We start from the raw sequence: 13,245 nt of genomic DNA on the forward strand, positions 1-13,245 counted from the left end.
AGGAATGCTGACAACATGCACCTGGATGCTGCCACCAGTACTATCCATGTACTCCTGATGCTCCAGCACCACAGCCTATGGGCCTACCTGTCCAGCCAGGACTGGTGGCTGCACATTGTTCAGCACACCTGCAGAAATGAGCAGTGGCTAGAGTCCTTTGGTATGACCTGAACCATTTTCCAGGAGCTCTTTAAGCATCTCCTCCTGCATGACAGCAGGACACCACCATGTGGTGGCCCTTCCCCACAGACACCAGGTTGGCCAATCCCCTGCTCAAACTGGCCACACCCACCAACCTACACTATGCCAGGCACCTCTTTAGTGTGGGCAAGGTGACCATGAGGGGGGCTGTCCTTGAGGTCTGCAGCACCCTCCAGGACTTGCTGGAGTACATTGTGCTCCAGATGCATGACCCCCTGGAGGTGGTGGCGGGGTTCCAAGCCCTGGGCTTCTCTCAGTTCATCAGGGATGGAACCCACATCCCCATCACCTGCACACCACACAGTGACAACCCCTACTACAGCCAGTGGGGCTTTCACTCATCATGGACCCTGCCTACCCACTCCACCCCTGGTTCATGTGGCCCTACACCGGCCAGCTGGACCCATGCCAAGCATACTTCAACCAGTGCCTGGGCCAGACCCATGTGTTGATGGAGTGTGCCTTCAGCTACCTGAAGGGATGCTGATGCACCCTCACTGCCCACCTCAAGGTCACAAAGGCCAACATTCCCTGCGTCACTGTCACTGCCTGTGTACTGCATAACATCTGTGAGGCCTGGGGGAAGCTCCTTCACAGGGACTGTGTGGAGGAGGCACAGTGGGCGGAAGATACCTGGCACCGGGAGTGCCAGCTGTGGTGACAGCAATGGCTCCCCCCACACAAAGGCCCTGGGTGAGCTGCAAACAGTGCATGTTGTGTGCCAGGAACCAGCGCCGGGGTCTGGACAGGCTGCTGCAGCTGCCTAGGGGCCTCTGCTGTGGGACCTGGTGGCCAAAGTCTGCCTGCAGGTGATCCAGGACCCCAGAGTCCCCACAGCCTTTTAGGGCCTAGGGCGGGGCAGGCAAAGAGTTGGCCCAGCCCTGGAGCTAGAGAAGCTCCAAGCCCCATGCCCCAGGTCCTATCCTGTGGGTGGCCCCCTGGTGGTGGGGCTGCCCAGGAGCTAATTTTCTCCTGGTCAGTGTCTACATGTTCATTACTATGCAGTAAATACTCCATAGTTAATTTGCTACTTGCATGTGCAGGTAGTAAATTAACCATGAGTAGAATAATTTACTGCATAGTAAGAATCTTCACGTGTAGATGGTGATGCTTACTGTGTTGTAAAGTGTGTCATGTAGCCGCTCCCACTGACACTGGAGTAACTACATTTTTTACAAAGGTATAAGAAAGAAAGAGAATGAGTTAATCTGCACTGAAATTAATTTGCTTGAGGACAGAATTTGACTCTGACTTTAAACAGATATTCTGTCTGAAGTGCTCCAAGCAGTGAGTGTACAGACATAGACTTCCAAAGCAGCACTTCAGAAATGACTGAATTGCTTCAAGAATGATCCTGAAAAAATAAGGGATCTCTTTGAAACACTTTCTGAAACATCTGCTTGTCATTGTGATGATTTTGAAGCACTGTGAGGTCTGGGAAGAGATAGCTACAGATCTGTATGTAGGGGTGTGAAAAATGGGACATATTCAATTCAGATTTGGCCTGAATTGAGGACAGTGATTCAATTTTTTGATTTGGATCACTGTCCCCAATTTGATTAGGCCAAATCTGAAACTGAAGATTTGTTGCTGTTTTGGAGAATCAGTGATTCAGGCATAGACGCAGCTTTAAATGTTTTTTCTACATACCTTGAGGTACCAGGCATGGCTTGTGAACACTGCAATGCTGGAACAGTTGGGGCATCCCACAGGAGCATGGGGGGCCCTGTGTGCTCAGCGGGGAACCCAGAAGTGGACCGGACGTACTTCCGGTCCACTTCCGAGTCCACTGGGGAGAGTGCAGGGCCTCCTCCCACCCCCACCCCGGCTCAGCAAATGGCCAGGGGGAGACCCCAGGTGCTCCTTCAGGCCCAAGAGACACCACTCCCTGAGCTGGGAGGGGGGCGGGGGGGCTGCGTGTTCCCCAGGGGACCGGGAAGTGAACTGAAAGTGCTTCTGGTCCATGTCCAGGTCTGCTGCCGAGCACACTGGGGAGCCCCCCACACTCCTATGGAATGCTCCATCCGCCCCGCCATCCCAGCATTCATGAGCTGCCTGGTACCTTGACGTGTGTAGAAAAAACACTTAAATCTGTTTCTATGTCCGAATCGCTAAATCTTTCCGAATCTCTCCGAAGTGATAAGGAGGATTCCGATTCGATTCAGAGAGATTAAAGGATCTTATGATTTGATTTGGAGATTCGGCCACTGAATTGAGTCAAATCTCCGCCAAATCAAATCAGGGACCAAGGCTTCACACAGCCCTATCTGTATGGTACTGAAGAGATCTGAAGTTGAAGTGCTCCAAATGGGAGAGGAATTTTGCAGCACTTCAAATTCTCATCTGCCAGTGGGCTCTGTTCTTGTGAATAATTTAAAAATGAGAGAGCAGTAAGCTTTGCCTGAGCTTACTGAGGTTGTAGGTCACTCTCATTTCAGGGAAGTTTAAGTATTCCAAATTACATTTCTGAAGCATGCTACTGGTTGGAATCCTAGTGGAGATTTAAGTCAGTCTATGAATTCAAGACATTCCAGATTTTGAGGAAGTGAAAACACAAAGTAGAAATTTAAAATATTTAAATATTTTAAGTATTTTAAAATATATAGTTCTTATCCTATTTCCTTTCAGAAGTAAAATTTAAAGCATAAGCTGATACAAACAAATTGGTAGCATTAAAAGGAAAAAAATAGCTGGATGTCACAAGCAATTCACGTGCACAAAGGCAAACAAACACACAGCTTCGTCCTCTTGCCCTAATGCATGGGCTCCTGCAGAAGTCTCCCTGAACCCTGTATTTCTCCAGAGTAGCTGGTGCCTCTCCGTCTCTCGACTTTTAGCCCCAACATTTCATCTGGGAGGCAACAGATCAATCACAAGCAGGGTTGGGTCCAATACCTAAATAGAGAGTCAGTTACTATTTGATACCAATCTCATTCCAGGATGTTCTTGGGGATATGTCCTTTAAATTCCTGGAGAACTTGAAGAAGAAAAACTAGGTATTGACCGGTGACATCTTCCCTTCCCCCATAATAAGGATATATTTCTACTATCACAGTATATCCAAAGGGATGTAAAAGATTTGCATCCCATATTGCATGACACCTTTTTTTTTGTTATCACAAAACTATTAAATACAGCTTGCCCTTTACATAGTTTTCCCAGAGTTGTAATTTATCATCATGTCGTTCTAAAAGAAGCCATTACGCTGCCTAGAGAGGCAGCAAATTTTATGCTAAGTCACTCAGCCAGGTATACTAATCAGTCAGCTGCAGTCTTCCAGATATAACTTTATTTCTAAAGAATTTTGCACACATGCATGTGAGAAAATATGGCAGTTATGCCTACCTTTGCAGTATATTAGTGGTTTTTTGCTTGTATAGCATGACGAAGATCCTAAGTGCCTTGGGGGATGCATGTAGCAAGATTCTTCCATCTTTGATGGAGAAGAAACAGCAGACATTTTCGAGCACAGTTTTTAAGAGAAGGAAGAAAAGCGTAATTAACTCAGTTCAGATGTTATAGGAAACTTAGGTAGGCAGGCAGAATTCCTTCTCCAAAATAAAAACCTGCCACAAATGTTAATGGCACTGGTTTTTGCAAAAAGTAATCAGAATCTGTTATTTGTCATATCCTAAAAAACATGCCCCTCTCAGTTCTGAGCCTTTTGTTTCTGAAAAAATGTTTCTTGTTTATATGAGAGATTCTGCCTTTCTAGAGGAAAGAAGTATTGGTCCATTTGAAGGGAAATGTTCGTTCTCCAACGTACACTGGATTGGATCTGCAGATACTGTTAGCAAACAGTTGTTTGTTTATTATGCCATGCAAGACAGTATTTTTTAATATTAAACAAAGAACCTGATATGCCACATCAACATTTCTCTCTCTAAGGCTTCCCATCCTATTTACCTGGACTCTCATCGGGTGTTTTCTTCACAGTCAGGTTGGCTGCTTTCCTCTGTAGCCCACACAGACCTGATTATATAAGTGCATCCTTCTGGATGGACCTACAAGCCTGAGCTTCTCTAAAATTCCCTTTAAGGGAATGCTTCAGTTTTGCACTGGCTGGAATCCAGTGCAGGAGATCCAGTGCTGTTTTTGGATATAGTGCCCAATCCAATTTCCACTATTAAAGTCACCTGTGTGTCTTTGTCCAAACATAACTGGAGTGGGATCAGGCCCCTATGAGAAAGGTCATTAGAATCAGGATAGTTGATGTCTGGTAGGGCACAACCTTAATTAGAGCTGCAGTAGGACAATGAATATGTAGTTCTTTGTATTAAACTCCTCCATGAAAATGCGGCACAGCACATTCCATTGTGTATTCTATCATAGAGGCAAAATGGGAAAGTTGATATGCCTTGTTTTAATATGATATACTAAATGAAGTGTATCTAATTGGTATAAGTAATTTTTCCTCCCAAGTCTTCAACAACATATTGTTACATTTTACAACATGTAAACTGGTAGGAAATAGCTAAATGTCTATTTGGCATAAAAAGAAAAATCCTCCTGAGTGTTCTGGAGGTGGATTAGAGAAATACACAGACACTTGTACTACTCGTACTGGTGCAATATTATTGTTGGACATACAGCTTTGGAGGAGGGTTATGAAATATTAATATAATCACTATCTCAACCCACCATCTGAACTTCATCTTGTTTGTCTAACTATTTCTGCTCCCTGTGGAGAGTCCATTTCCTTTATCTACTGTATTTCTGAGCAGATGAACCATCTATACTGTATCATTTACATTCACATGATTTCATATCAGTACCTCATAATTGTTGGCACTGGATTTATGACCCAGTCTTGATACCTTGTTTCAGGTGAGGACAACCTTCAGACCCACCACAACTCCATCCATCTGATAATAGGCAAATTTTATTGATACACAGTGATAGAAAATAAGACCAATGCAGTCAAAGCAAGAAGATGATTACAGAATACAATAGCAATTATTTTCCAGTCCCAGGGGGTTCATAGGGAGAGCTGTGCACCTAGCCGATACATGACCACCACCTTGTGGTTCTTTGTTTGAATGTCAGACAGCAGCAGCCTTGGAGGTTGAGGGCTGACACCAACTTGTTGTTCTGGAAACTCCTCCTTTTGTATTCTTTTTTCCTTGATGACTCTTCATTTCTGGACATTGGTGATTGGTTTCCCTGTAGTTGTCATTCTGTCCACATTTTGTTTTATCAACCAAAAGTCTATCTCCATAAACCCATCACATGCATACTCCTTAATTTGGTTATTTGCTAGTGTCTTAATTTGGTCATTCCACTTAAAACCAGAAATCCCAGGGACTTTGCAGCTGGGCATTATGACCTGGTGCCAGTGCTGCAGGACCCTATCTTTATTATGATATTTGTATGTTTTCAGTTTCCCAGGATATGTGCCTGCTTGTCTGTTGGCTCTGGACATGGTGTCTGCCTTGAAGGCTGTGAATGTGAAACTTTGTACTTTAACAACCAATTAATCCATGCCGTATCCCCTGGGGCATTGTTCTAACGCAATGATTACTTTATCTAAAAGCCAATTTCTAAAAGCAAATTTCTAAATATGATTTCCAGAAACAATGCAGTAATAACATGTGACTAAAATATGAAGCAGCAATACAAAAGGTTGGTAATAAGAATAATCATACCATCAGTGGTTAACTGTTTTGCCCTGGTGCCCAATCCATAACTCCTCAAAATCACTAAGAACTTTTCTCTGTACTTTGGGAACCTTTGAAACAGGCCTGCATTGCTCAGAACATTTTCAGGTATTTATTTGAGATATTTATAAATGTGGTGTTTAAATGTTGTTTGTTCAGATGTAGCTACGTGACACCATTAATGGGAATGAGAATACACACAAATGAATCTACATCAGATTGGCTTGCATTCCTAAAGTTAATGTCTTCTATTACTGTATGGCACATCTGCTCTGTTGAAGGAATTCAGTATTTTGGAAAAGGCCAAATGACCTCTCTAGAGACTGAAGTTCTGTATTTACTTAGAAAACAGGAACAGAATATGCAGCAGCAGTATCAGTTACCTGCAAGTTGTTATCTGAATCTCTGAGAAAAAGACCATGGTCAGAAATTCTGTTGCTCAAGGCCAAGTACAAGGGGGAAAACAACCTGTCCAGAGGAGAGACCATTCTTGGGGGACAGTAAGACTCTGGAATGAACTTTCAGAGGTGCTACGATCTGCCTCAAAAACTCAAAATGTCTCTTCAAGGACAAGACACATTTCCTTGGCTTAGTTTTCAATAATGAAAGTATATAGCACAGCAGAAAGAAAATCAAATAAGGTCACCTTTTTCCCTGAGGAGGAAAAAGGACAAATGTTAGTCACATTGGTGAATGCCCTTCTGGAAAGCATATGGATATTGTAGTGATGAGGGTAAAATTAATAATAGACCAGAACAGAATATTTTTGTCTTTTAGTTATTATCAATCCTCAACCCTGATATAGAAGAACCACCTCAAGGAACAAGTGTTCCTTTGCCTATTTTTATCCCAACCACTCTGCATAAATGGACAAAACTACTAAAAGGCAGCAAATGTGATAGTCCTTTGTGATGCTGTTACCTGAAACAAACAATTCTTCATGCCTAAGTCAGAGAATAGCTGTTGATCCAGAAGAAGTAACTACTAGAGATGCCTGAACATGAATGGATTTAATTCACAAAAGTTGGTGCACAAATTGTATTGCTTTAAAGCAGGAGTGGCCAACTTGTGGCTCTGGAGCTACATGCAGTTCTTCAGCAGTTGATATGTGTCTCGTTGAATCTTTGCATAAGCACACGCTGACCAGCTTCCAAATGCAAGGAAAATTCAAGTTTACAGTTTCACCAAATGGAAGCTGGTCAGCGTGTGCTTGTGCAAAGATTCAAGGAGACGCATATCAACTGCTGAAGAGCTGCATGTGGTCCCAGAGCCACAGGTTGGCCACCCCTGCTTTAAAAGGAAATAAATATATATCTCCTATAAAAGTATACTTTTCAAAATGTCATTGACTCACCCCTGAGTATAGGCAAGTCCAAGCACTAGATTTCTATCCCGTTCATTATTTTATATAAATGTAATATGTCTGCTATTATTTCTTTCCTTTCTGATCTACATTTGTGTTGTATGGGGCCCTTCACTGCTTTGCAAAACTGCTGATAAGGAAGCATGTTGTTATTTCGCTATTATGGACATTCTGTTTTGACTTTCAAAGAAGGTGCTGCAGTAATGCTCCCTCTAGTGCTTTGCTGTTCACATAACTAATAGAGGCTTAAAAGATAGACAGCTAGCTATAGGCTACTGGATTATGTTCCTTTTTCATGTGCACCAAGAAAGTTGTTGGTGGGTGGGTTCAGGCTTCATTGCTGTGTTTCTCCTGATTAAAGTGTAGAGAAACTCTCTCTTTCCCCTTGGTCATGTTTTGCTAACCCGAATGAAACCCTGAAGTTTCACAAATTTTCCCCACTTTATTGTTTCCTACCTTGAGATGCATATCTTGGCCACTAGCCTAAAGGAGCCAGCATGGTTCTGTCTTTGAATAGTTCATCAAGTCCAGATCAGAGGTAAGCTTGGACCAGTTGGGACATAGCCCAGGGACAAGAAACCACAGGAAGCCTATGACTGCTGTAGTTTCTAATAAACCACAGTCATTCCATTTCAAAGAACAAATGTATGTAATCCCATTATAATTCAGCGTGTCTCTAATATCACAGGGTCACAGAGTAACCTACAGCAAAGTAAAACTGTGTAAACTTGAATTTTCCTTGCAGTAAAAATCCTTAAATCTCTCTAGCCTCAGGCCTCCTGTTCTTTTAACCCAGTTCTGATCAAAGCTAATCCTTGTTTGTCTCAGGGATTGCTATTTGTATCAGTGACTACTCCCACAAGCATAGTGTGCTGGCCTTATAACACCAAAGAATCCAACCAAAGTTTCGTCATGTTAGTGCACTCATCCTAGGTTGTTTAGCTGTTCCAAGTAAAATTCTGCTTTGTGGTTATCAAAGGTCTGCCCGGCCCGCCCTATTCTCTTTCACATGTGGACCCAATGCAGATAAACTAACAAGTCAAAGTATTATCCTTCTGTAACACAACAAGAATTAGTTTAATTTATGTTCTCTTTTCTTGTCCATTTTTTGCTTCCAGAGGACAAAGTGTGGACAACTGTGAACCATGATTTGCAAATGCAGGCTCCTGTGGTAGGCAACAGCCCAGAGAAGTACTCTGTACTGCAACTTAATTACAGTGCCACCATGGATCAGATCTCTGCCATCACCAATAGTGCTGAGTACTGTGAGCAGTACATTTCTTACTCCTGCAAGATGTCAAGACTACTGAACACCCCAGGTAGGCTGAGAATGGAATATTACTTAATTATCATATTGCTAGATTCAGAATTATCTGAACTGTTAACCTATAGTATACTTATTCCTTAAATTGGTTTTCACAGTGTCAGATTTCTGTGGTTTCCTATCAGATTCTGTTTCTCAGAAAAGAGGTTAGGCAGAGGACAAGGCAAATTTGATTTAAAATTTTCTCTATAAAGGTATTCAGAAGTTTGAGCTGTATCCTGCAGTCTTCACATCAGACTTTACTTACTGAAACCAGCAAGAGACTTTCCTAAATTGAGGTTTTAGGATTTGGCATGCTTCTTTTCAGTTAATCTCTGTGCAAGAGTAAGCTGAAATATTATGTGCAGCCTGTTGTCCTGCAAATAGAGAGGAATAGAACTGCTTTGTAATATGGGGATGCCAGGAGGGCCACATCGTATTAATATTGAGATCTTGTATTAGAAAATATGCAAATTTATCTTTCTGCAATCTAGCTTTTCTGATATAGTAAAAACAGTCAAAAAATTCTAACTACCTAAAGAATATATGTTTTAACTTCTATCTGATATGAACAAAAGTATCAGTTAGAAAACATTTCTACAGAACCAGTAAAATCACAAGAAACAATAAGTTCTACAAAACCCTTTGGTTTATTGTTTCAAAAGCAGAATATATTCTTTAATTGTTTATGCTAATGTTTGATGTTAAGTATCCATTTAAGTGCACTTGGCTAAGACTTGATGATAAAGGAAAGCACATACAATATTTGTATGGTTGTGAAATTAATTCATTATGATACAAGCAATTAAATGTGCCGCAAATGAAACTAATAGCTGGACACTTAAAATGAAAATATCCTTTATTTTAAGTGACTCCCCCTTTTGAACTCATGTTGGTGAATTTCCTTGTGGTGTTGCTGATAACAGATTCATTTGGCATGCATGTGGATCTTATGCTTATTTCCATAAGTATTCCCTTGTAATTTAGTGTTAGTTAATAGACACTACATTGCTTGTTATTCCCCCTCCTTCCACCCTGCTGTTTTTGAACTATTTCTAATGCATGGTTTGTCCCTGTTGTTATTATTTTGCTTAATTTAGCATAGCAAGGAAAATTTACAGAGGAAAATATGCTGCTCTTTCTTGTGCTTTCATGTACAGTATCCTGAATCATCCTAAAAATGGCACACCCATTCTAAAGTTAGTCCACATCAGAGGTGAATGAACTTCAGATCAACCAAGGGGTAACCCAATCTAGCAAGGATTAAACCAGCCTAGTAAACACTTGCATGCGTTCATGGAAGAGGCCTAAGGCTGGGAAGCCCAGCCACTTACCACAGCTCTGGTGGGATGTGTTGGTTTTACCTGACCTTTACCACGGGTGTTGGTTTTACCTTACCCCACAACTTAGTAGCAAGTGTCCTTGCTAATAAGATAAAATCAGATAAAATTTTAAAATATGCTGTTTTTATCAGGCAACTTTTTGTTAGACTATAGTTTTCATCCATAATTGCTTTTTAAATCAGATAACATTTTCAGGTCTGTCTATATTTTAAGTGAGATAAAAACAACAGCAAAAGGAAAAGGCAGTGCAACATTCCAGTTTTAACTACCTCTTTTTTTCTCTTATGGGAATCACCATACCGTAAGACCTGAGTCTCCCCACCCTGTACACAGTTCTTTCAGGGTTTCATTTGAGATATATAAGCATGTGTTAGAACCATACAGTATGGGAACATCTGTAAATATAATGTCTCAGTCTTCCTTATATGTAATTTCAATATTTCTACTCTGTAGAGTAGCACACCGTAGAGTACTAACTTCTATATATACCAATTTCCAAAAAACTTGCCAAATCCTGCTAAAATAATACAATTTAGAACAACTGGAGATTCAATGCATTATTGCTATTAATAAAAAGTTGTTCATTCCTGTAGTGGCAGCTACAGAAAAATATAGTATTTGTTGGGAATATGCTTAAGCAGGAAGCATGTTGTTTCCTTGATTTCCCTCTCAGGATCTCATTAGTTCCTCTCTTTCTGATGGATGCCACTCTACAAAAGATAGCAGTTTAAAACACTTTTGCTACACTAGCTATGCATTATCAATTTTTTATTCATGTTCCTAATGTTGAATGTGAACAGACTCGCTGCAGGTACTCCTCTCAAAAAAAACTTTTGTTTTTTAAAGTGGTTTGAGATCTTTGTATGAAAAGCACTGTGTCAGAGGTAGGCTTTTCTTTTTTGCAACAAAACAGTGCTTTAGTCAGCTCATTGAAGAGCTTCAACCTTCCTCATAGATTATCCATGCTCTTTGTTTTCTGTCTTTTGTGTGTTCTCCTCTTTTGAATGCAGTTTCAGGCAAACTAGCATACTAAAATACATCCCCAAAAAGCAATTCTTTTCAACACAGCTCACTAGCTATGGGACTGGCCTTAACCTCACAGAATACAATGCCATTATTCTGATTGGTGCAAGAAATATAGCGACAGGATTAGGGGTGCCCCTATGACTGGAAATAGTATTTTAATAATAAAAAACTTCTAAACACTTTCCATCAGAGTCCAACAGAAACAATGCCTAAAGATCCAGTGGCTAAAATGTGCATAGCATAAAATAAAGATTGTCAAGAACTGGTATTTTTGGCCTATTTTTCTAAAGTTAAAAAATAAATTAATTTTATTTATTTTGCTGCCTAAGCCTGAAGGTGCCAAACAAAGACAGTTGAACACAAAAATTAATCAAAGTAGCTGGGCAGTAGCCTAAGAACAGATGTCAAGGTAGAGCAGAGAAAAGAAAACACCCAGTGGTCGTTCTGGGGGTACCGGGAGGAGGGGAGGTTGGGCATGTGGTTATACCCCTTTGTTTCTTGCTTCAATGAAAAGTTAAAGCAAACTGCCTTATGAGGATGGCCACAAGTCTATTGAGGCAGAGTTGGGTGAGTCCATTGACTTTATGTCTCACTATTATCTACTTGATTTCTGCAAATCTTTTCACACCATAGATATTAACAACCCCTTCTAATGAAGTTAGCTTTTCTCTAGAATTATTCTGTTTGTTTTATATTTTGGTTAATGGTTCTCTGCTCATCCCCCCTTCCCAGCACATCCACTAAAGGTGTGCTGCTACTTAGAAACCCATACTGGGTGGCTAAGGGATTCAATCTGACAACCAACCAGAGATAGGGAGGCGAGAGGCAGTGTTAAAAGTAGGTTGAGCTATGAGGTGGCACAGTAGAGGCAGGAAGGAGTTGCAAAGATGAGTTAAATTGATAAGTAGGTGGCAGGAGCTATGGGAGGCTGAATAAGGGCACAACCAGAAGCATGAAGCTGGGCATGGGTGAGTAAGCATCACTGGTCCCACTGTGTAAAGGTGCTGGTAGCTGAAGTAGGTCGAAACCAGTGGTAGCCTTGTCCCCCTCTTCCCCCCCCCCGACTCAGTTATATTAGTTTTTATTTGGATCAGAAACTGAATTAGTACAGCCCTAGGCCCCTGGAGTATTAGTAAAGTTTCTTGTTTGTTTTTAATTAGAGAAAGATATGCATTATATTATTGGATGATGCACAACACACCTGCACCCCACTTTTCAAAATCCTAGAACTGCCCATGCTCCCACCCATCTCTATTAAGTTATAAACACACTGGAGACTTAGGAGCCAGCTTGTACTAGGGGGACATACGCTGGAGATTGTCACCTGTCTCATATGTGACATGGAGAAGGATGATCTTGCAGTTTAGGCACTGAATAGAGGGCATGTCTACACAAGCTGCTGTATACACAGTAGACTAATTTACTAAACTTCAGTGCAGCAGGCAAAAACCGTGCCAATGCACAGTAGAATTAATCTACTGTGCATTAGCATCACAAAACAGCATATGCCTGCACTAATGCACAGTAGCACCAATTATGGCACATTAAGTTAGCATCTGTTATTACAGGTATTAAACTTAATGCGCCATAATTATGGCACATTAATGAACACGTAGACACACCCAGAGAGTATGAAGATCATGGTTCAATTACTGATTCTGATTCAGATGGTCTTTGTGACCCTCCTTTGTTTTTCCTTGTGTGTTGCATTCAATTAAAATACTAATATTACTCATAATAATACTATTCTGTTATCTTTATTTAGACTTTAAGCTCTTTTGAACAAAGACTTTCTTGTAGTATGTATGTTCACTATGCCTAACATAGTAAAGCCTTTTGGGCAATATATAATACTAACTAGTTAAGATGTTAACAGTAATAATATTTGTAAGCCCATACAACACAACCCATCTTAAACAGATATTATATATGTGTACATTCACAAGCAACCAAACATTGTTGCTGCTTTGTTTGTTGTTTTTTTTTTCTTATAATGTAAGGGTGTGCACAAAGCAAGAGAGAGAGATTTGAATACAAAAAACAGAAAGAAAAGGAAGCAGGGAGAGACAAACAAGTAAGCAGTAAATCCATTAGGACCAAAGGAGTCATAAAAGCTAATGCAAGTAATGGGATACAGTGAAGATAACTGTAGCAATAGGTTGGTACTGGTGGTGGTAAGGTGGCCATTGAAAACTTTCACTGTAGTGTCTAGGAAATAAATCTGTTGTGGAGTGTTCCAGCATAGTTTGAATGGAGAGGTAGAAATTGTTAAAGTTGTGGTGACGTTTTTCTAGCAATAACTTCCCATGTGTCCATATGATGAAGATATCATCAGGATCTGTCATAAATATG

At 40.9% G+C, this 13,245-nt stretch overlaps 1 protein-coding gene across 1 annotated transcript in view; it reads left to right on the top strand.

Moving 5' to 3' along the window:
• Positions 1–13,245, top strand: part of CNTNAP2 (contactin associated protein like 2) — a 1,052,534-nt gene that overhangs the window by 521,306 nt on the left and 517,983 nt on the right. Inside the window, exon 11 of the mRNA XM_025209846.1 lies at positions 8,340–8,540. Within this exon, the coding sequence (XP_025065631.1) occupies positions 8,340–8,540 (201 nt within the window). The remainder of the gene's footprint in view (positions 1–8,339; positions 8,541–13,245) is intronic.

Source organism: Alligator sinensis, unplaced genomic scaffold (genome assembly GCF_000455745.1).
Source record: "Alligator sinensis unplaced genomic scaffold, ASM45574v1 scaffold456_1, whole genome shotgun sequence".
NCBI classification, from domain to species: Eukaryota; Metazoa; Chordata; order Crocodylia; family Alligatoridae; genus Alligator; species Alligator sinensis.